Below are 25,380 nucleotides of genomic sequence, written 5' to 3' on the forward strand. Positions count from 1 at the left end.
TTTTATTTGTATAGCCCTTAATCACCATTACAGTCTCAAAGGGCTTAACAGGTCAAATATTTATAACACATTTCAATTCACACATTCAATTTGTCAATGCTCTTGAAAAATAAAAGAAACCTGTGCCAGAGAGAGAGGGAACCAGGAAAAGAGCATCAACAAACCAACTCCTCAGGAAGACGCTGCGTTCTTCCCAGCCCTCGTGGCTCCCTACCTCAGCTTCTGGATGTTGGACGCGATCCCCGAGAGGCGGTAGATTCCGTCCACCACCCCGTGCTTCTCCAGGAACTCTGTGCAGCTCTTGAGCACTTGAGGAACTGGGGGGGGGGGGGGGGGGGGGGGAAACAACCAAAAAGACACAACTTTAGCTGCATATCAACAAACACGCGCGCACGCACGCACGCACACCCACACCCCAACAACTGTTTAATTCAATGTGTCTGCCGGAGGTTTGGCGACAGCCACAAGGTTAATATAATTCTGAAGGTTTCGGTATTGGATTTGTGTGCAGTGTCTGTCCACCTGAATTTAAATATGGAGCAAATCGTGACGCCAAGGAAAAAAATACAAATACAATAAAAACACCGGCATGTCATGGACTGCAGCGGGGGAAGTGTGACACAAAAAGGCTGCATCCCACTAAGGTCTGTGTCGCCATTGCTACACTTCCAGTATTAAAACTACATTTCTAACCTTAACGCCTTTTAGTCAAGGGGAAGGGTTGCAAATATTGTCGGGGGAAACTGTTTTACAACAGTACATAAATGTTTGCGAGGACTTCTGTCCGACCTGATTTGTGTTGTGTATGTAGGAGAAGGAAAGTGCTGCAGACATAGCAGTTAATGGCCCTGGATCGATAGCACACATGCCACTGTCTTATACACACAAACACAAACACACACACACACACACACACACGATTAAAACCGGCTTAGCTTGGGCTCTGTCTGAGTGATTGTATATATATGTTTCATCATCATTGTATATATATGTTTAGATGAGAAAACAACAAAAAGAGCAAGAGGGAGAAATAGAATTGTAAATCATCCGGGGACCTTATTGCTAGATAAGGGTGTGTGCTGGCTTGTGGTGTGGGAGATTTGTGTCAAAACGCACAAACACACAGCCAGCTTCCCAGGCCTCCCACTCATCTCACACATCGTTCAGTGATTGTCAGAGAGAGCGAGAGAGAGTGAGAGACCAGCTAAAGCAGCTGTTTCTACCAAATTCCACACATAGACGAGCAGTAGAAATAAGAGACACCCAGGGAAGGAAAGCCCAATTGCTTTGCATTCCCAGGCAGGGACACAATGTCAATAATATGGATAAACCCTTTCTGCAGTATTTTTCGAACTCAGTGCGACTTCATCACCTACATATATACATATTGCTTATATATTAGCTCATATAGCTTCTCGGAGCAAGCTGGAGAGGGATGTTGGCAGCAGTGGAGTGGGATCAGGCCACCAACTGAACTGAGTCACAGGAATTGATCACATCATGTCTTATCTAAGTGTGTCTTAGGTGTGTTATGGCTTCCTTTGGAACAAGGGTTGTTGAGTGAAATGACACACTGCACGACAGAGGGGAGAAGCACTTAGTCTCACACAATGCAAAAGTATCACAGGATATGATACAATATCTCTACAAATATTGTGATAACATAACTGTGACAGAGAGAAAGAAATAACTGCCTCACACGAGTCCCAACTAGGCGTAGGTCCAGGCACATTGCCTTGTTACCCAATAGCACAAAGTTGTATAACAGAATCATTGCATTGTGGAACTCGATTTGACGTCCATAACAGAGTGGATGGCTACATAACATTGTGTCCTCCTGGACTCAAGCATTGTGTTGCTCTGATTAACAGTGTCTAACGTAGCCTTTAATACACAGTGTAGCATGGGGGTTTCTTAGGTTGCAGGTTCATTTTTACTAGGTTTTAAATGTTTTGGGGGAGAATATCTAAGAATATTAATTTTAATCAAGCATCTCCCTTCATCATTTTCAGATGATCCACTTTTCTGTCAAAGTTTGTGAACAAGCCCATGTATATTCTTGAAATTTTCATTACATACCAGTTGTTCGGTTGATTAGTAGTCTGTCTATTTCTAAATAAACTCTTTCCCACAAATGATATGGGGGGAAAAAACAATTATGCAACAATGAAGTCTCACTTGAGAAAAAACAAATCAATGTCTCTCGCCATGTCAATACTCCCTCACTGCTAATGCTTAACGTCCATCAATTCAACAGTTGTAATCAGTCACAGCTAAACCCCCTTACAAGCACTGTGGGAACAAATCTACCGGAAGCCTGAGTGGGAGAGAGAGAGAGAGAGAGAGAGAGATTGATTGAGAGAGAGAGAACGAGGCAGAGAGCAGGGACATAGAGTAAGTGATTGAGAGAGAGAGAGAGAGAGACACTATAGAGTAATTAAGGTGTTCCTTTCCTTAATTGAGAGAACAAAAAACGAGACAGAGGACAGTGAAACGGAACGAGACAGAGAGAGAGAGAGCGAGGCAGAGAGAGAGAGAGAGAGAGAGAGAGAGAGAGATTAACTCATGGTCCTACCGTCATGACCAGAGTTCAGCAGGTGCTCTCCCAGGTCACAGCCGAAGACCCTCTCCCGGAGGATGCCCCTCTGCTTCAGCTTCTGCTTGGTGGGCCGCGACTTCATGAAGGTGCGGAGGAAGGTGATCAGCTTGCCGTGCTTCTTAGACACTGTGGAGGGACGGAGGGGACACACACACACGAGGTTAGAGTCTAAAGCGCTGGTACTTTCTTTTACCCCATTCCCAGTGAGTTGCATCACAGTATTGTTCGAGAGAAGTAGAGAGAAATATCGATTTTTGACGCGCTCTGTTACAGTCCAGCAACTTGGACTTTAGTCTGAATAAAAGTAATATTTAATAAATCATTAAATTATGCAAAAGTTGACATTCAAATGAGAACATGGTGTTAAAAATAACCAAGGTCCCTCCCTACTGGAGTCTAGTCGTGCTATCCCAAGGCCTCACGACACACTACACTGCCTCAGCCGAACACTAAACAATGTATTCCAATACAATAACACAAAAACTGTCTTAGAAGCTGCCCTCACACACTGTACCCCCCGATCCGGTAAGTACACCGGCCCCCTCTGTTTCCAAACCAGCTCTTTGTGCAGCAGAACTATCAAGTACTATTCCCGGCACCGAATCTCCACACCAAGGTACAAATGGGGTCGGCGTATTTTTTCTCTTCCTTTCGACCTATTGTGGATATTTTAACCCTCATTGGGATGGAAAGCCCTTTTCCATTATGCGTGTGTAGTTAACTTGAATCGTAAGCTCTGCTACTGAATACCAACTCCTAGGCAACTATAAAGGCATTCTTCTCAGCAAATACCAGGCCTCTTTTCTCCTCTTCGACCAAAAACCCTGAAATTCTTTTCCAAAAAATACCCAAAAACAAACAGCTAATCAGATAAAGTGTCCGGAAAAGAGCTACGCTGCTTAAAGTTTGGGACCTGTTGTACAAACATCCGTTTTGTGTAGATGTAAAACAAAATAAATAAACAAGGAGAGGGTTTTGGGATCATCGGTTCCAAAAACCCTCTTCTGCAACCACCCACTGCTTGTTATCCTGCAGGGAGAAACCCAAAAACTCCCTCCCATGCTGTCAAGTCCTTCTACTCTGCTACTGCCTAGTCACTGTGGCCATTGAGAAAGGAACTAGAACTTTGAATAACAATTCAGGCGGCAACGATAAATATATTTTATGGAAAAGTTATGCAGTAATTACAAAAAGACAAACAGGCGGAGAATGAATTATCGGCCACTGACTGATTATCTTGACTAAATGTTTTACTGACCTTTCCTCTCCATTGTCACAGGGAATTTATCACACTTAATCACAATATTTCAGAAATACTTCAGGCAGCTGCTACTGTATTACATCTTATTCAGGGCGGTTCTAAGCAATGCTGAAGGACTCAGAGGGCATTGTTAAGTCTGAAATGCTGGAGCATACATTCTCAAAAAGAATCTCTTTTGAAAGGCTTCGATGGGAAAAAAGGAAGGAACTCAGAATTACAACCTGGCTTTCAGAATTACCACATGGCTCAGACATCTAATAAATACGTCTTCCTTGAATTATGGAGCACTTAGCCTTAACTCAACCATTGATACAGTACAACAAGTAACTAACTTCCAAGTAAAATGTGACTCAACTGGTGAGCCCATTCACAGTACAGGGGTGACTGCATAAAATAGACCAAATGTGTTGAAATTACAACCACCCAAGTTAAATACACAGTGGTTAGTAGTGCATAGCACCACATGGAAACTGATCCAATGCGTAACCAAGTTTACATAAAGCACCAGTTCACTTCGCATAACACATGTCATGTTGAGCTTGCTAGCCAAGCTCAACATGACAAGGTTCTTCATTCTGCATATCACTAACAGTGTGCGTAGTGCGTTACATTACGTCTGTCCTTCTGTCCGTCTGTCCAACGACCTCCTTCAATATCCGAATGGGGCGGAAGGAGCAACAATCCTGAACACATTTTACCAGAGTTCAGAGGAAATGCCAAAAATGATCATCTGGACCTCAGGTATTGTGAAGATGAAGGGAATACTACCCGGTCTAAACATGTCAAGAACACAAAGCAGGATCTGAGATTCATCTCCCTTTGTGGCCTCAGAGGTACCATGTACTTTGACCAAAGACACAGCCACTAATGTAACAAATGCGAGATCCCCCCCCGGCTAAGCGGGAGAAGTCATCATGGTCGAGCAGGTTCATTTTTCTCTGGTATTCCAGGGGCACATTCCTGCTCCTAATTTGAAATACAGTCCCCGATATTTCCGCTCTTCCGGAGTTTTAGTGAGCAGACCTGCCATCTTTTCACCTGCTCCCGCAGCATATGGTTATTCAATAGAAAAGTGGGTCATTCATTTGGGTGGTCATTCTCCTATGTTGTATTTTCATTGAAAATAACATCTCATCATCAAAGCAAGTTTGTAGAATCAAGTCAATATGTTAAATATTTGCCTAAATGCTCAACCGAAAAGGGCTATATTAATACAACACGGTAAGGCACTGCTGTGCTGTTCTTCTAAAATCTACAGTGACAATTATGTTAAAATAACAAAGAAGCCGGTTTGTATATGACCCACGGTCATTCAACTGCAGCATTTATAAATCATAAATCTATCCTTAACAAATGTCTCTCCGGTAATGCTTGGTCCTCTGGCATGGACACTTAATATTAACAACACGAACAACACTGGGTATTTGCAACATGAATGCACACCACAGAGGTAAACAACTCTTTGCAGATGTGGACGAAAGCCCCTGCTAGAATGCCAAGCATTCGTTTTAAATATTCAGCTGTTGGTGGTTGAAGTACCATTACAGACCGGCACAGGGTTTTTTTGTGTTTTAAAACAGAAAACCCTTTCTTTCAGCTTCTCAGTACCATCCAATGTTACACTACAACCTCCCCCAGAGCACTATGTAGCGGCAGCACTCCACTTGGGCTTCAAGAAGATCCACAGAACGACGTTAAAACTAATTTGCTGTTAGTGGTGTATCACGAGACCTCGCTGGGCCTCGCCATGCACGTGATCAGGCATCCATCAAGAGGCCGCGGCGATTCAATTGAAATTTTCTCCATGGATAAGGCGCTCTCCTTCACATGAGATGAAATAAAGACAGTTAGGTGTACACAGACTGCTCTGTGAACCTAATCTCGATCCTAAACTTTATATTTAGGAGTGGCACTAAAGTGCAAGGTTTAAACTTCTGCACCGAACAGCTGCTATTGGTATACCTTTGCTCTCTCGATACCCGCATAGTGAAAAATGTAACTACATGTTTGGAGGAAAAATCAGAAATACAAGCGTCGCCATAGAGACACACGGCGGCTATTCGGCACAGAAGTGTAAATCATCCCTTTGATTCTACAGCCTTATTGGGACAGAAAAAATGGTTAAAATTCCCTCTGTTGTGTTCAGCACCCACAGCCAGAAAATAACAGCTGAGGCATCATTGTTGACACTGTCGAGGGATCAAACGGCCTGCAATACTCTGCTGGGTCCGTGTTTGTGTGCGTGCGCGTCGAGACAAAGGCGGACAATGGCGTTGCATTGGGGATAAACGAGCGTGACATTTTCAAACGAGGCACCTCAAGCATTCCTTTTCTGCTTAGAAGAGCAGAGAGGAACTCCCATCCTCTGCTCTATACCAACACCTGACAGCCCCAGGAGACGTGAGCACCTGCAGCAGGCTGAAGAACTGAGGAGGCCCTCAGACCAACCTTTCCTCATTGGGCATCAGATTGGGACATGGAATGGTGCGGACAGGACTGGACGGTGAGGGAGAAGGATGGACGGAAATATATATCGTAGGAAAAAACCAAAGGATATTGATGCCCCTGGGCTCAGTCATTTGCACAACATCAACTCATACCTTAAGTTAACATGGTTATTCACAGCCTCACACCATATTGTTGAACATAAAGCTGTTGCCGTTGCCTTCTGTATCACAATAAATGTCGGATTACAAGATCCTTGCCAATACACAGTCCTGTAGGCTGGGGCTCTTGTCCACTATGCTAAACGCTTTGTGTGTTTGCCTTCCAAAGCAGTTGAAAAAAAGGCATTGCATCACATGGTGCACTGTGATTAATCAAGCTCAGCTGTCATTGGGCGGTGCTCAGTGTGGGTCTCGGTGTTAAGACGGCTTCCAAGAATCTGGACGAGTACTGATGACCTCTCAGCAGTTACAGCTAGGTAAATGAGAGCCAACAGCCTATCCCTGGTGTTTGCATTCGTATCATTTAACCACTGCAGGAGGTTCAAGCGTAAATGACTCATTTTGGAATTACACTTTTCTGAAGGCTTAGAGTTAGTAGATCACGATATTAGCAGGCACTCAATCCCATTTCGTTTGCGAGCGGCTCATTACTGATATTCTTCCAACTAGGCCCTTTACCCAGGAGAGAGTTCAGTGGCAGGTTTGGTGTGTGACTCAAATGAGTGTTTAAAGAGAGAGGAAGCCAAGCATTACAACAACATCATTCCGTTCATTGAGCCAGGCTTTACTCTCTCAAAGAAGAAGCTGTAGTCAGAACAGTAATCAACATTACAAAAAGAAATGTAATCAAGACATGGTTTAGGGCTTCATGAGTCAGAGCAACAGCCAGGTTTTAAATACAGAAGAGCACGCACCATGATAGCACTGAGCTCACGTTGTCAATGCTGTCATTTAGCATGTAAGAGTAATGTGGTAGTAGGCTGAATTGGGACAAAATAATTTCCTCTGCGCAGAGTATAAAATGATCTCACTTTGGCAATTAAGCAGCTTTGATTAAACTTTGATCTGTTCTACAAAATACACATCCGGGTTATCTGCTATCAGTGACACAAGCACTGGGCTGCAGATAGCTCTCAATGGATGAGGCCTTAAGCTGTATTGACATTGTTTACATAACTTATGGCAGAGAGGGCCAGAGGGGGGAAACCGCTGGTGAGGAGTGCAGTGTTAATACAATGGGCGCCACATTAACAGACCATAGCTATCCTCCACTGACGTCCTGGAGAGGAACCGTTTAGTGTCAAGTGTAAACAACTGAGGCAGTGTGTGCTTGTCTGTGTGTGCCTCGTCTGTGTATGTGTCCTATTAGAAGGCGGCCATCAGAGACAGTGACCTCTGTCCGGACAAGGACATAGGAGCTCAAGTGTTGTGGTGATGGAAGGAGCAAAATGGCTTATTGTTCCAAACGCTAAATGGCCCACTTAACACAACTCTAGCCTAGAGAAGACAGAACAGAGGCCCAGAGACACATAAATGGTTATGTGTAGTCTTGCACTCAACAAAGAGCATTTATGTAGGAAATTTGCAACAGTCCAGTTTTGTGATCCGTTTGAGTATTGATAACTTCAGGCCTAATGCTATACCAGCACCACTAAATCCCCTTTTTGTTACATGGGTAGCTAAAGCTGAGAGGCGTGTGTTATTTGTGTGCACAACACACAAGTGCGGGCACCCGTTGCCCTTCACGTGTCATTAAATGCACAATACACACGACCATTTTGCAGTAAGTTGTAAGTATGTTTGCAATAACCTAAAATGAATAAACAATGAATAAGGAATTAGTTGCATATAATGTTTAGCTGATGAGCTCTTGGGTGTCAACATAACCACACAGCAGAGCAATACAGGGAGATTATGTATTTATGATTATAGAAGTTAGGTTATCGATGATGTACGTACAAATGAGGCTAATTTGGGGAGGAGTACACCTATGAGTAATGCACCAGGTTAGCAATGTTTAAATATCACTTCAAAAACAGACACCTCCAGCCATATAGTTAGAGGCGGTTTAGACGAGTAATACGTTAGGTTAGGAATGTTATGCTGAAAATGTCACTTCCAAAACAGACTCAGGGAGAACGTTTGTTAAAGGCGGTTTGAAATCAACAGAAAGTTGGAATAGCTGAATTGAGATATTAGTTTGGATTTGACCATGACAGTTATGACGTTACAACTACATCACTAATAGCATTGTAATGCTCCCCTACGAAAACCTTTTAGTTTGGCTATCGGGTAACTGTAGGCCACGGTAAAAACATCATCTCGTCAGTGTTGTTGGGTGTGTAGAAACCCTATGAGAAACCCTGTGTAGTACGATTATATCCACATGGTTCGCCTCTATTCGAGCGGAACACTATTAACGATACGTGTATTTATTGAAAGGGGTTACTTGAAGCAAAACACGGCCCAGCTTCTTACCTTTGTTCCATAACGGCGAACTGTCCTTGGCGAAAAAAAAAAGGAATTTCAAGTAGTGTACACTTATCGAGTCTTTGTCCTCTTTAAACTTAACATAAAAGCAACTAGACAAAAGAGGGCGAAAGTCGCAATGTGGCAAGTTTTCCCCGTGAGAAGTCCACGCTCAAAGCAAAGGCGCACCACAAACTTTCCTCTTCGCGCTGTCAGCTAATAGCCAACTACTTCACTGTATCGTTTTACTGTCTCCAGAGAGGAGAGCCAGCGGCAGCATCTGGTGGTTCCCCGCAGTGGAAAAATCCTTATAACGTATTCAAAGCCCTTTCTTTAGCCCCCTCTTTTTGCTCACTATTGGTAGAGTCCAAAATCCTCTCATTTTGTACAGTACTGAGGAATCCACGTGCAAGGTGCAAAGTTCATGCAGCTCATGTTTCTTAGGGAGACCGACGGTTTAGTAATGTAATCTTTGGCGCCATTATTAATGCACAACAATATAATAGTAATAACATGATTTCCGATGCTTAGTGGTATTCGTTTGAAAAACAAATTTGCCAAATACCATTATAATCACACACACACACACACACACACACACACACACACACACACACACACACACACACACACACACACACACACACACACACAGACACAGCCACAGACACACACACACACCCCTCAATCACTTTGTTAGTTCTTAGAGTTAAGTAAGCCATTAGTCATAAGGCTATATCCATTAAATGTTTTAATGAGCTGTCAGTTTTAACATCTCAAAGAAAAGACAAAAACAATGCAACGGCTCTCCTCTTCCTTTTGCCCCTTCTCTCCATCACATAACCAGCTGTCTCGGCTTGTACTGCACACAGCTGCCCAATCACCCGTCCCCAGACGTGCCGATAGTCTGCGCCAGGAAGGACTGCATGGTGGAAAAATAAAAGGTGGAACGCCACATCTGGCAAAGCAAGCTGGTGGACCTTAATGGGGGCAAGGCCTGCCAGTGGCTTCCACTCTTGCTCACTTACGCATCTGCATTTAACTGCAATGCAATGCCACAGTACGGATTGTCTAACTGATGAACAGAATCCCCTGGGTCAGTACAGGTATTTTCCTAAAAAGGTTACCATATTCTCAGTTTGAGATCCCCAAAGGCAGTAGTCGATCTCGGAGAAATGGGTGAAGTTTGGGTGTGCGAGTTTGTAAGTGAGTGTGTGTTGTGGGGCTGCCTGCTGGAATGTGCACTTTCAGTCGCCATGGAGAGGGGGACAGAGATTCTTACTGTTGCAGCACAAAGCTTAATGCTCAATGGATGGGGTTTTAGAGCTCCCCCCGCTCCCCATTGTAAAAGGATTAAATAAATCAAGGCTGGTCTAGACCTGGCTCCATGGCACCCCTGCATGCTCCTTTCAAGCCTCACCCAAACACATACATACAAATACAGCTGGCCAAAGCCCAGAGCTCAGGCCCTGGCCTCCATTCAAACAGCTCTGGAGGAGCCCTGTAATAAAGCTCAAGCTATTTGAAATCACCTAGGAGTGGTGAAAGTAACTGCACAGAGATATGACACGTGACGACACTCTACACACAAATTCGACGTTTAAATTTTCAATGCATCATCATCCATAATATCCATAGTCATTCAGCACCACATTGCATACATAGCATGACCCTGCAAATGGTCACAGAAACGTACCTGTATAAACAAGACAGCACTGATTACAAAGAAGGGAAGTGAGTAGAGGAGAGGAATAAAGGGCAACGCTCCAATGGGAAGGTAGGTGATGTGGTTTGTGCCTCATCTAAATGTTGGCCTATATTCACACAAATATCTTTACGGAAATATGAAAAAAAGTAGTTCCCACAAACCCGCATTTTACACAAATAAACAAGCTAAGCTTGCTCAAATAGTTAAAAGCAATTAAAGTTAGGTGAAAATAACGATGACACGCATAAAAAAAGGAGAAAATGCCAGAAGCTAATCCAAATAATAAATGCGTAAAAGGGGTAGAGATAGACAAATCAGTATCTGAAGCCTTAGGTTAGATTCCATGACCAGTTAACACAAGTAGTGCAAAGGATTGGAGAGGCTTTAGGGTTTAAGATCATAAGGGAAAGAGGAGCAACAACAGAAGAAGAAATGGGTAATTCAGAGTTTTCCCCTCGCCCACCCGGCGTTGTTTGTCTACCTGAATCAGGGCTGTAGTGGTTTAGGGGGTCAGCGACCCAAACATTGTCCTGTTTTACACTCTCCATCTCCAGGTCTGCATGCAGCCCGGCGCAATGGCAGGCAGGCAGAGGATGATCGGATGGATGGTCGGTCGGTTGGATGTTTGGATGGATGCATGGATGAGGCAAGCAGCGTCATCAAGAAGAGACGGGGAGGGAGGGGGAGAAAAGCACTTGTTGAGTTAGAAACCATGTTATCTGGGATTATGGAGGCAGGTGGGCTTTGAATAGTAAGCCAATGGGACAGTGAAATCAATTTTATTTTTTTAAAGGGCATCCGTAGAAGAGCCTTGATGCCATAATGAAGGTTATGCCCGACGGATTTTGTGAAGCATTCATTGTAAAAGATTAGAGCAAAAGCCTCACTTGAATGTGGCCTTCCCTCGACCTGACTATACAGAGACAACCTCAACAATTGAGGTAGACAATCGAGGCAGACAATTCCAGGTTTAGAAATTCAAATCCCCGCAGGGCTCTTTTCATTTGTACTTTATTTCATTCATGCAGCCCAGCAAATTTCACTATCATCCTCTGGGTTCTGCTGACGGGAGAATCCTAAGCAAATGTGCTGAGGTGGGTGTAACCAACTGAGAAGGGGCATTTACTTTCTGAACCTGGAGGTTTAGTCTCTGGTGACGACAACGCGGGCACGAAGCGTTGCGTTTACACCGTGTTTACGCCGTGTTGGACAGTCGCAATGCTCAAATGCAAATCACGGGTATATGCCGTATACATCTTTTTGCAAAGTACTAAAAGTAGATATGGCAATATAAAGCAGGGGGCGGTGAACTAGAATGAGAGAGAATGTAAAGTATACCCGCACGCACAGGGAGGGAAGAGATTCCAGGATGCAGGCTGCAGACCAGTGCATGGCGATGCTGAGGCAGGGGAGAGGGGAGGAGCAGTTCACAGTCAGATGCAAAGCAAACATCAAAAATAGTCGAATAACCCATACCAGCAGGATGGATTCATGTCTGCAACATTAAAGAGACAGACTGGGGTGGGGGTGGGGGTGGGGGGCCATAAGCCATGCAGCCATAGGTTTCCACTGAGAGATGAGACAACACGGGGCCTAGTTAATGAGCTGTGCCCCCCCGTGTTCATCGTTTGAAGGAGCATTTAATTATGGATGTTTCACTTTTTTTTCTTAGATGTTGCTCAGCGAAACAAACACGACATAACATTTTCTGAAAAACATCGACATGCAGATGGATGAGCGAAGTGTGCCCGGAACAAGTGCCATGAGAGCATCAAAAATAGTGTGAGGGCTAAAATGGCTTTATCGAAGAGCATTGTGGCGTGCATGGCGTGCCATAATACACTCCAAATCCAAAAAGTTGCGCTTGCTGAACCTTGGGAGTGATCCACATGCGATCCAATAGCACCAGGCCCCGCATCTGAAACGTCTTATACCCCGCTGACCCCCTGATAATTGTGGCTTACTGGGGCTCATTTTATGTTTTTGCATATCTTAATGTTTTTCTTTGCAGCGTGTCATCACTTTTCCAATTTTCCAGTTCGTTGGAGGTCAAGAGACCTCGGTGGAGGAGGAGGAGGAGGAGGAGGAGTTGGAGGTGGGTGTTTCTAATTATTTTTTAATTTGGTAATCCTCATTTCTTCTGTAAGACTCGATCAAACAGCCTGCTCTTCTCCATGGAGTTCCACGTGGAGCCTTGTGTGAGTCATGCAGCTCATGAGTCACTCCTCTTGATACAGGAGGGGCTTTTAGACCCTACATGGATGCAGGGCTTGTTTTTCTTTTTGGGGATAAATCTAATTCTGTGTGGGGGATAAGGGAAAGGGTTCAAGTGTGGGGCTCCGGTTTGAACCATAATCAAAGAAAAAAATGTATGCTGTAGTCATGCCAGGAGGGTTTATGGTGTTATTATTCTGACTCAGTTTAACAAGAGGATATGGTCACTGGGCTTATCCGATGATTTGAATTATTTTGATATGCAGTTGATCTGCATACTTACAGAGGAAAAACATCCCGCCCTGCCATTAAAATAACAATTTGTTTAAGAAAAAACTTGCATAATTTCCCTTCAATTTGTAGCAGATACAAGTGCATTAGAATGGTGCATTAGGAACAAGGTGTTAAATAAATGGTCTAATAAAGACACACTTCCCTTAAAACAAAAAAAATACTTGCTGTAATCTCATCATGTTATCTGACATTTGCGCAAACCAACACAAAAGCACCCACACTAAACCCACATGTACTTCATATCGTACAATCACAAGGCCTGAACTCATTCATTGATATGTGCCCGTATCAGCTGCAGTACATGATATTCAGGTGATTAAACGATGAGGGCAATCTCCTCTCAGCACACACTCCCACCAGAGGGTTGTATTAGAGGCCCAGGGTACCTGGCTTTGGCACTGCGTTGGTCACAGACTGCGGAACTTTATCGTTTATCAGCTCCACACACTCGCTGGGAAAGAAGCCAACCTAGAGAGAGAGAGAGGGAGAGAGAGAAGGGGAGAGAGAGGGAGAGAGAGAGAGTAAGAGGACCATCACTTTTTTTTGGATTACAAGAGCCGGGACGGAGAGCACTGCTCAACAGCTACTACACACCTTTTTATCTCCGTGGAGCGCGGTCGTGTTAACATGGCGAGGGCGTTGCGTTCGCTGACATGCTCTGAAAGGGGCCTCACCGAGGGCCCCGGGAGGAGCCATTTAAATAGGGCCGCTCGGATGTGAAGTAAGTGGCCTTTTACTAAAGCAGAGCGTGCCGTACATTATGAGTCGGGACTTTGAGTCCTTTTAGTAGAAAGCCAGATTTTTGAGGGGGGGGGGGGTAGAATGAAATGGTAGGTGGATAGAATGGATACTGACAGCCAGCGCGGGGAGCGCTATTAAGGGCTTAAACTTAATAGCAGTGTGAAGATGACTCAATTGTGCGTGTGTGCTTCCGTGTCGCTGTTTGATCACCAGGAAATGTACCTGAGGTCCATTTCTTGCATTAGTTTCCTAACATGATACTAATACCCAATGAGTGAATTCTTAACAACACATACGACACATGACATTTTACTGCGGAAACAGCATATCATACATCAGAGGAGGATTTCAGACCGGCAGGTGGCACCATGATACTAAATCAACACAGCAGTTCACTCACATAACATTCACTAACATACTGACACGCCCCCTCGTGTACAGTTTGGAGCCTAGGCCTTTTTCATGCAATTTGATCTTTCATTCCTTTTATCCCATCAACTTGCTGCATTTTGATTTCCCCCTCCCCCCTCTACTACCATGTCTCTGAAGCAGCGTCGCTAGAGCTCGCCCGGAGCTGTGCTACGCTAAGCCTTGAACACGACAGATGGACAGACAGCGCCGTCTGACAACCCTCCGCGGCCACTTACGCAAACAAACACAGAGGGCTTGACTGACTGGCTGTCTGCTCCCCGGTGGAAGGAGTGGGAGAGAGAGAGAGAGAGCGAGAGAGGGAGGGACAGAGAGAGGTTGATGGTGTGAGAGAGAGAGAGAGAGAGAGGGAATGAGATGGAGGGCAAGATAGTGATAGAGAGAGCGAGAGAGCGCGAGAAAAGAGAGAGAAAGAGATAGGGAGAAAGATAGTGACAAAGAGAAAGTAAAGGATATGGGGTGAGATAATGAGTGAGAGAGAGCGAGAGAATGAGAGGGGGCGAGATCCAGAGAGAGAGAGATTGAGGGCAAGAGCGATAGGGAGAGAGAGCCAGAGAGAGAAAGTGAGGGCGAGAGAGTAAGCAAAATAGTGAGTGAAAGCGTAGGCAAGATGGCACAGCAGCTGCTCTGATGTAGCCAAACACACACACACACGCACGACTTGACGAAAAAATAAAGACATAAATAAACCCATTCAAGTCAGCGCTCTAGAGTTCATGGGAGTTCAGAGAGAGACGCCCCCACCCACTGCTAAACCCCCAGTAGTCCAGCTGTCTTCTTTAACACTTTCTGGATTATGAGACGGGGACGCACTCGCCACCCAGCAGGGGGTATCAGCGGTAAGCTGCAGTCATGTCAGATCGAGGGGCGGCTGGAGGGGCCGAGATAGATAAAAACTGTCTGCAGCTGGGGGCCGGATTCAAGCACACGCAAGGGGTCACGGTGTGGGGGACAGAGGGTCAAACCTAGGGGGACGGGAGTCGGGAGTCTATTAGGGACGTGAGTCATCAGGGACCTCACAATATGACTTTTGAGTGCTGATACTGATATGTAATGCGATTCTGTAAATATTGCGATGTTATGGGATTTTCTTTTGTGCATTTTTGTATTTTGTGTGGTTTAACACTGGGGTACAGGTTGTACAGGTCCAGCATTCTTTTCTAAGGAATTGGTGAAACAGAACAGAACACAGAACAGAACAGAACAAATTTGAGGTCAGTTGACCATTGGCAAATGTACTACAATTGCACTCTGTAGGCCAGTGCTGGTATTTAGCTGCAACTCAGAAAACAATGGTTTTTGGCCTTACATTTTCTCAAGAATACGGTTTCTGACATGAATCTATAATTTCCTTATCGCTACATTGTAGTAGGATAAAAGACGATTCTAATACTATTGGTAACGGCAAGTATCTGATTGGTGTCCCGGATTTTTCGGGGTGAGGTTTGGTTATGATTCTACAGCAGACTTCAGCCTCCGTCCCGATCTGTACAGTTTTACAAACAGAGCTTCTTTTTTCATGTTGAATGTCCAGATGATGAGCAGATAGTCAGCAGATATTCAGGGGAGCATTCAGAGTAACCAATCCTTTGACTGCTTGTGAGTAATGTACATAAAAAGAAAGGCATGCTCCATAACGCAAAAAACTAAATAAAATAATATTTTATCTTTATCTTGAGAGAATGTGATGGATTGTGTGGAGAGATACGGTATCATTGTCAACACCACATTGGCTGAAAACTGCTATAGTTTATCATCATGCACAAAGGGACTTTGGCAGGGGACATTTTCTCAGACAACCAACCTGAAAGCCGTGTTTTCCTCTCCACCATGTGGTGTCCTCCTTGGGGGGCATGTCAATGACCGAGACAATATCACCCACCTGAGAAGAGAGAGAGCCAGAGATATAGAGAAAAAAAAGCGAGAGAGAGAATATATTAATACTGGGGTGCATTGGGACCAGCTTTGACGTGCACTGCAGCACTGAAAAAAACCTGAATTGAAATATTCTCCCTTCAGCTCCCTGTCGCAATTTTAGATAAGTGTGGCCGACATAGTACCGAAAACATTTACGTTGTATACTGTATCTATTCATATTTTCTGTTGGCAAGGTTCGAGATATGAAAGAGAGTTGCCTTTTTTCGAACAACCTACCCTATCAATGTCTTAACCAATCTCAGACAATGTCTTTAACTCCGAACCTAAGTGGCTTGTACACATTTGCACCACTCATTGTGAGGAATTAAGACACAAAGTAGTTGTCAATCAAGAAACATTCATAGACAGTGTTAGAATAACACGGTGACGTGACAGAGTGGTTGGGTGGGAGAAGGAGAAAGAGAGAGACGGGCAGAGGAAATGCATCATCTGTGTCGTCTGAAGGCTGTCACCTCAAATGACAGCTCGTCCGCGGCCTGGGCGATGTAGCGCTTGATGACATGAGCAGCAGCGATGGCTGGCACATTGATGGAGGACTCCTCATGCACCAACAGATGGTTCCCCTTGTTGTCCACCTGGGATACGCAACACACACACACATTCACGCACACACATACATTCACGCACACACACGCATTCACACACGCGATCACGCAAGGACACAAGCAAGCACACACACACATGCACACGCATTCACACACACACACACACACACACACACACACACACCCACACACACACACACACACACACAAACAGACGCACGCATGGACACAAGCAAACACACAAATCAAGCTTTACACGAGAAGTGGCTCCAACCCTGGCAGTGATATGCACATAGAATGGCACAGCTTTTATTTATTTGAAAGGACAGCAGGGTCATTAGTCAGTGTGTTGTGGTTTTCTGTCGTAATAGTGAATACCAGCGCCAGCCAGAGAAGATCCTCAAGATGTTATATATTTAGAGTGGCAAATCCCCACTCTAAAATACACAGTATGTATGTAGTCATGCATTTATTTAAACCAGCACAACTCTGGCTCAATCAAGGCCAGTGATTTATTTTCCATCTAAAGCAATTTGGTCAGTGGAAGACCATTGTGGGAAAATCTTGACGTGAGTGTTCAGTTATCGTCATGGGGTAAGGGATGTTGAACTAACGTAATGTAATTTAATGTGGCGACGGCTGTACAATGTGCAGCTTTGATAGGCTCTTCTTTGAGGGACCTTACCTCCATCCACGTGAGGGCGGGCCCACAGTTGATCTGGTTGTCAGCGATGGCCGAGAGCCGTGAGAGGTAGGCCAATAGCATCTGGGAAACGGACTGTGAGAGCAGGGGGGGAGGGGGGGGGAGGTAACATTCAGCTTTACAGAACAACTTCCCTAAGAAACATGAGACGGATCCATTATCTCACTTCGGCAAAGCACAGAGACACACCGGATTCCCAATTAATCCGGAATTACCCAGCCCATTTGGCCATTCCGACTCTTTTTTTATCCTTTCTGTTTCCCGGTGTGGGTCACCACTAAAGTGCAACCAGGGGGTTTTATTAGGCCTGTGGTATGTGGCAAAAGGGCGCCTGATTTCGGTTTTTCGAGCAGCCAATCAATTCAAAACAGCCAGCTTCGAAAGGCGGAGATGAGAGCAGTTAAGAAACGGGCTGCCGCACAAAAGCTCTGGGGCTCCATGTGACCGACGTTCCTCCGTTGACAATCGCTGTGCCCATCCCCGCTACACTCGGCCTTGCTGAGGTTCATTTTAGCGGTGGAGGTGCGTGCCAGGGTTTCGTTTGAAAGCCTGCCAATACGTCCCCAGGAACAATGGATCCTAGGAACGGCTATTGAGAGCCAAGACTATGTCCTCCTCTATGCAGACAAGTGAAACAATCGCTCGGAAATTGCCTCCCATTATAAAACGAGAACGACTGGTTGTACTACTTTCTTTGGTCGGGAGCCCCCGCAGAGATGCGTTTTGTCGGATCGCGTTATTATTGTTGTCGGCTTAATCCCCCTGTCTCCACCTAATGTTTTATTGAATGTAGTTCAATCAAGCACAAAAACATAAGATTATTGAAGATATGTATTGAGTCCAAGTCGTTTGCCTAAATGGGTCATGGTGGCTCCACTGCTGGTTATTAACCACATTTGACTTGAATTCACCCAGGTGCGGTTTCCGTCCTGTGGTCCTCTTTCTCTCTCACACACACACACACACACACACACACACACACACACACACACACACACACACACCTCTGATTGTATGTGCATACCTGGAGGGAGTGACGCAGTGCTTCACTTACTTCGGACTGGTCCGTCAGACTGTCGAAGCGGGGCAGCTCGGGCAGCTGGGAGAAGCGGCGGTCGTAGATGCAGAGATGCAGGTGCTTGTCCAGCACACGGAAATCCTCATAGCTGCGCCTCACAATCCAGCTCCGGCCCTAGCACGGGAGAAACGCAGCTGTTACCCCCTTATAAGTGATCTCTTGGTAAAGCAATGTTTATTTGATGGACTAAAGCCATATACACATATATAATACGATATACTAATTAATACGATGCAAGGCCTCCATTGAGAAAAATAACAGAAGCAACAAGGGTGAACGTGTTATGGTAAGACAGGGATAAAAATATATGAATGACGCTCGTCTGGTGGTCACATAAACCCTACTCTGTTATTATGTCAAGTACGGACATTATGCTACTATGCATTCTTTCAAACTGTTTCACGGCTCAAGGAGTTGTAACACAGCGATGTGACCAGAGGGCTGTTCAACATCCCCGACCAAGTATCACAACTTCCCCCCTTAAAGGGTTTTATTTCCCTCAGTACGTGAAATCTTTCACTATCTGTGTAGCTCATCAAAACATGTCCACACATTTCCTCATACCAAGTCCTTCAATGGGGCCAACTCTGCCTTTTCAGGCTCGACAGAAGGAGGAAAGAAAAACCAACAAACACCAGTCCAAACTGGGTCAGTTTTGCCCAAGGTTCACCACACAAAACACAACTTGGCTCCTAAACACAGAAGCAACGTGAAAAAAAGAGGAAAATCCACTTCTAGTCGTGCCACAGATTTGTTGTTTCTGTTTTAGCTGGCGAGAAATCCCATCCAAACCTCGAAAGAGCCCAAGGTCGGAAGAGAAAGAGAAGAACGAGGCCCAGAGAGAGACTGGAACAGGGCCCGCGGCGGCAGGATTGGGGTTCCAGTGCCATCCAAGTGCTGTTTTCACCATGCCCATGGGTGGGGGTGGGGGTGGGGGATGTACTTCTCAGACTAACGGGACACTCTTCTGCTCTGCTGGTCTACTTTACCCGATGAAGCTCTCTCTCTACTGGGCCTCATCGCCGCCGCCCGTCCCCTCGACGGTTCTGTGGATTAAAACGCGACGAGACTCGCGGCGCATCAAAACAAACAGCTGTTGCCAAACCGCTCTGAGGCGAATCGTTGGTGCCAATTTAGCTGGCCGACTCTCTCTCTCTCTCTCTCTCTCTCTCTCAAGATTCTTCAGTTTCTTGGTGTTGGTGAGAGCTGGGATTTCCATGAGAACAGCTACACTTTCCCTCCAAGCAAGGTCAAGGAAATAGAATTCGATAAAGATATATCCAAAGTAATAGCTTACGGGCTGCATTGCAGGTGCACTCGGGCCTAATCAGTTTTCATTCAAAGCACTAAACTTTTGCCAACAATGATGAATTTGTCAATTTGTCACGCTTAGTGCCCTCCACAAAAATCCTCTCATTATTATCTCATCGCTCATTTTGCAGCTTTAAATATTGATGGCCAATGGTATTCGGAAGGGCAGGATTTGATTGACATTGACGTTTCTATCAAACAGGGCACACTTTCCATTAAAAACCTAATCTATGCTTCCTTCCAATAAAGAATCACTCATGGACATCTGTGGGCTGTGGCTCTCACTTTTCCATTCCTACATAGCACGTTTTTTTATATAACAATGTGGGAGCGATAATAGCATAAACGCATGGAAGTGAAGGCACAATAAACCTTGAAACTGCTTTATGAATGTTGTAGTTGTCAGTGGTAGAAATATGCTAAATGTATGCATATATATATATATATATGACAAAACTAAGTGTAGTTTATTCAACAGGTTTTCAACAATATTGTGATATTTCCCCCAGCTATAATGGTGTGTGTAGATGTCTGTGTGTGTTCAAAGTGAAAGTGCTATATATGAATATATGTATGGATCCCAGGCCTACTGAAGTGTTATTCTTACCTGACAGTAGATTTGGACCAGGTACACCAGTTCTTTGGACTCATAGCCGTTACGGGTCACTTCACACTGCTCATCCGCCAGGGAAAGCTAAAGGAGAACAGAATCATATATATAAATAAACAACAAAGAACACTCCACAAAGGATGCAAGAGTGGTACAGCAATTCTATGAGAAAACCGATCTTGTACTTTTGCTTTCGTTTCTAATCAAAGCCTTCTGCTGCCTGTGGTTTAATTATGTCCCGCAGAGATAATTTCAGGTGGTCAAATAAATGAATGAGTAAAAAGACGTACAAAACATTACCCATCTCCTTTAAATAATTACCAGACTGGCAGGTACAAAGAGAATACATTGGAAAAAGCTGTCGGCTGGCTCTCGTTTTGAGGATCTTCACGGTATTGTCAGTAGAGGGGTGAGGGGGGGGACACAGCAGAGGAAAGGGAGGGTGTTCTATTTTCAATTTTTGGGAGATGATTATGCTCATGTGTTCTCAACGGAGACCTGCTGGACGCCCACGCTGTACTGAAATATAGATGAGAGGAGGCTGGAACGAGCCCAGGCAAAGCCCAGGAGCAGCTGCTACCTACGGGCTTCGTCAGTGTAGCGCTGGGGGTGGAGATCCGTGTGTGGGGAGCTGTGAAAAGACAGCCACTCGCATGTGTGGAGCAGTGCCGGGAAATGGGGCTCGTTTGTAGATGTTCAACACACACAAGTACTGGCCCCCATCCACAATGTCTGCAGCCTACCTGTAGGCACCCTAGGGCATAGGCCTAACCCCTATACCCGCTCCTTAATAACATGTATCTGAGTTTACAATTAGTTGCTTTGGATAAAGCCTGCTAAGTCACGGAATTTCCCCCTCTGGCGAAAATAAAGTGTATTTAATTTGATGACTAAAAAGTAAATGGTTTGTTTAAGCATTTTGTCATTTATTGGCGTGAAAGCCCAATTCTCTCGGTGATGACAAAAAACCCTGCCAGGTTGGACCCTTACCCTATTGTACCATTTCTTATATCAGGATAGACATTTTAATTGGTTATTCACAGTTATTTATGGTTGTTACTAGCCACTGCGTCCTAAGAATACACTGACGAAGACTCAATTAATGTTCCGCTTTTGTGGATATAACATGTAAAAAAAGGTATCATTGTTCCAGCGTGGAACAGAAACTTTACTGGAAATCAGTCAGTGGGGGGGGGGGGGGGGGCTCCATATCAATTTGTGAGCACCAACCTCTGGGAGCCATTCAGCAACTCCTGTTTAAAAGCATTACGCTTGTCACTGTGCCAGGTGGGATAGAGCCTCCACACATGTGAATTATGGAGCTCAGGTGGGTGTGGGAGGGGCGGGGAAGCAGGGGAAGTGCAGGAGGGTGCTGATGTCTTTTCACCAGCAGAACAATGCTTGCATTGTACAATTCCACTCTCTGTGCCACTGAAACTCCTTTAAACACCCCTGGCACCAGCGGCTAGCGCGAGGGCCGGCTACTACAGTCTTCTCTGTAACCAGGTCTCTCTTGTACATTAACAACTACCCTTGTTTCCCTTAGAACATGTTTTTATGTCGGCGACATGCATTTAGTCACTCTTTCCCGCCAATATTTGTTCATCTTTTATGCTGGCATGTATTCAGTTAGAAAAATACTAGTTGGTTCACTACAACTTCTGCCGGTAAAATCATATGTGCTACGCACACAAAGGTGTCTTTCTTCCCCAGTGGTGGATAATAAAAAGGAGAACGATAATATTTATGTGTCCCTAAACAGACATTGTCTGGGTAATGACATGGTGCTAGAGAGAAGAAAAAAACCTATTCCTATTAAAGCTTGATTTAAAGACAGTTGGCAATGGAGGTGCATGGGTAGAATGGATAACTGCTCTTCAATCTCCGATTATGAAACAGTACGGCTCTCCAAAAGACAGAAAATAATTCTCATGCAAAATGAGTCTTGATAAATTCAGGCTCACAAGAAAATATGAGGAACAAGTTGGCTAACAGAGTGCTCACAAAAGCCTTTCAAAAAACCTTGCAATATCACAAACCCACAACCACTATTACATTTTTTTTTTTAATGGGGAGAAAGTTACTTGTTGACAAGCAATCAACTTTTGATTGCACTACGAGTACGACATCGGTTGAACTTCTATGGTGCCATTCTTTTCTGGGTATCATGGACATATAAACACACGCATAAAGAATGTGCATATTTGTTCAATGGATAAAAGTCAGAAACACTGAGATCTAATATGCCTTTCTTGAACACGTCGAGTTAAAATGCATTGTACTGCAGGAGCGAAAACTAATTAAACCACAACATGTGATACTCTTGTCCTTCTACTAACTCAATAGGAAGAAAATGGTTGGCAGAACAGCACCTGGAAGTGATATACAGGACTATAAAAAAACGTGTGTTTATATTGACTGGGCGCTTGCTCAATCGGCATGAGGCTTGTCATAAGTCAAAGAAATGCAGTTATGTTTTGGACAAGTTCTACGCAAGCGCCATAAAACATGATATGCTTGGGAACTTTGACCATTTGAACACAAATGTTACAGAAACCAGTGTTGATCGTTGAGATTTAAACCAGTTTTTTAGGCTGTTCGTGCCCTTTTTTTTTAAAATCAAGTTCCGTAATGAATCCATCAATAGGCTTTTTAGGGACTTTTTCATCGAGTGAGACCACAAATGTTACACTGCTCATTCTCATGGTCTACTGATCCATTGCTATTTTGGCTGGCCTTTCTAACCTGTTATGTTGTCTCATACTATGATTCACTTTCACCTGAATAGGCTAATCTTCCCATAATAAGATACCCTACAGCAATTCTCTTTTTCAGTTAACAAGAGGATCCATCTTTGTTCCTAGGATGTTTAAAGGATATAGAGTTGATTGGATGAACAGTTCACATCAAATCATCCACACATTCTTACACATGAATGTTGAAGCATCAATAAGCATAAATCCCTTTTTTAAAACAGGGCAGTATAATAGAACAATTCAACCACATGAGAGCATGAGAAAATATCTAAAATGTCTTGTTGCAGACCATGTACAACCAATGTATTGGTGTAAGCCCCCAGCATGTCAAAGCAGTGAGTTAGAAAAGTGACTACAATTTTCTGTGCACCAACCCTTAAATTAGATCAAAAATTGTCAGTGTGGCATAACAAAAATAATTCGTAGTTCCAAGGCTACAATGCAATTTACCCAGTAAGGACAAAATGCGGTACAGAGACAAGCGCTGTTAGGTTTTTCTCTTAATTGATGGCCAGGGTTTGTGATGGATCCTACTCTACTATCATTTATTCATATGTGCACCATAAACAGAGGTTGTCACACCTAACAAACCGTCATTTAAAAAGATGACCCCTTGATTTGCATGACATTTGCATTACATTACAACATATTTTATCCCTTTTTCTTGGCAAACAATAACATTAGAAGTCATAATTAGGTATAAGCATGTATAAGCATTCATCCAATTGATGAAAATGCCTTTACCCCTCAAAGAATTACACTGAGTCAATGAGATGAAATTAGCACCATGCTGGGACAGAAGTGAACATACCATGGTGTAATCTGACGATGTTGGGCTGTGAACCAACTGCAGCTAGGCTATTCTATTGGGACAGGGATTAGTGTAATTTTTTGAAGAGGACATTAGATAATGGGAAATTCCAGAGAACCTGTAATGGCTTTAATGGATTTAAGCTTTGTTCAGTGGCCGCAGCCCATAGAGGTGTAAAGCAGTCACTCAATGCACAACTGGATGCATTACGCAGAGCAATGTGTGGCTGTCTAAAGGAGTAGCTGGGTTACAAAGATGCCTGTGCAGCACTACGCTGCACCAAGCCAAGACTGTTTCTTTACAAGGCACAAAGAGAGTGCTTCTCATTGCACTTCGTCCCAACTGTACTTTCAGCAATTGTGCTCCACTCACACTCAATCTTACAAAAGCAAGCTAATGCACCATTGCCTTTTGAAGTAATTCTATTGCCTTTGAAAATGAAACAAAATCAATCAATCAAATGGAGGAAATTCATTTCACATTTTAATTGAGTTTTTTCCACTGAGATTTTACATACCACATGCTTTTTTCTAAAAGGATGAAACCCATTTCTACGCATTGTTAGTAAGTGCCACTTACAAACCAAGTCAAGCCCAGAATACACACTGGTAAAATGCCTGTGCTTGCATATAAATCCTTCCCCAACTGGAGACATTCAATCCATTCATCTAAAACCCAGCACTTTCACAGTTAGACATAGAGTCGGCTGGTTAATTCACATAGTTCTTAAAGCAGAACAGCACCAGGTGTAATGAGGCAGCCATATATAAACCACAGCACATGTATTTATGGACCATGCAAAGAAGACACAAGTTAATGCTGGCGATAGCTAAGCCATCGTGAAAACACAATTTTTTTAAAAGGCCACGGCGGAGCCAAGGACAGAGAAGATGATCGCTTTACTCACAGTGGATCGTATCCCGTCTTTCACAGGCTTCCTGTCCGGTTACTGTGGGCTGTGGAAGTAACACCACGCCGTCGACCTTACTGCCAGAAACTTCCTCCGATACCCCCTCCCTCCCGCTCCTTCACATTCACGCACCTGTCCTCAGCCCTCCACTTCAAACTGTGGTGTGGGGAAGAGGGAGCCGGGAGAGAAGTATCACTGAGTCTCTCTGTGTGTACGTCGAAGTATATTCCGCTTCAATCAGACTCCCAGCTCGGCCCGTCCAGGACACGATTACCCCTCAGCTGGAGGCAAATGTCAACTCTCCAGTTTCTGCACCACACGCTGCATGTGTGTGCATGGGTGCATGTGTGTTTGTGTATGTGTCTGTGTGCGTATGTGTGTGTGTGTGTGCTTTTCTCTGTGGCGGATTCAAAGAGATCTGCAAGCCAACGACATCAGCAGCAGCGGTAGTGTCAGCAGAGGTGGGGGCTGATAGTGTGAGGGTGGATAAAGCCAGCGGTGGCGACAGCAGTACGGGATGCGTTCCTCGGCAGGGCGGCTTTCATCCCCTCGACGT

At 44.4% G+C, this 25,380-nt stretch overlaps 1 protein-coding gene across 5 annotated transcripts in view; it reads right to left on the minus strand.

The window, feature by feature from the left end:
* arhgap32b (Rho GTPase activating protein 32b) overlaps nt 1-25,380 on the minus strand; it is a 78,638-nt gene that overhangs the window by 11,552 nt on the left and 41,706 nt on the right. For 2 of the 5 annotated variants that reach the window (XM_079738283.1, XM_079738285.1), the window contains 10 exons: nt 20,345-20,431; nt 18,403-18,540; nt 17,331-17,423; nt 16,553-16,675; nt 15,967-16,044; nt 13,379-13,460; nt 11,833-11,883; nt 10,966-11,040; nt 2,576-2,725; nt 215-317 (listed from right to left, as the gene is read on the minus strand). In XM_079738283.1, coding sequence (XP_079594409.1) covers nt 215-317; nt 2,576-2,725; nt 10,966-11,040; nt 11,833-11,883; nt 13,379-13,460; nt 15,967-16,044; nt 16,553-16,675; nt 17,331-17,423; nt 18,403-18,540; nt 20,345-20,431 — 980 coding nt within the window. Of the gene's footprint in view, nt 1-214; nt 318-2,575; nt 2,726-8,785; nt 8,859-10,965; nt 11,041-11,832; nt 11,884-13,378; nt 13,461-15,966; nt 16,045-16,552; nt 16,676-17,330; nt 17,424-18,402; nt 18,541-20,344; nt 20,432-24,821; nt 24,917-25,380 lie in introns of those variants that run through there. The other 3 variants (XM_079738286.1, XM_079738284.1, XM_079738287.1) reach the window with 3 other exon arrangements.

This window comes from Pollachius pollachius, assembly GCF_949987615.1.
Source record: "Pollachius pollachius genome assembly, chromosome: 6".
Classification (NCBI taxonomy): domain Eukaryota; kingdom Metazoa; phylum Chordata; class Actinopteri; order Gadiformes; family Gadidae; genus Pollachius; species Pollachius pollachius.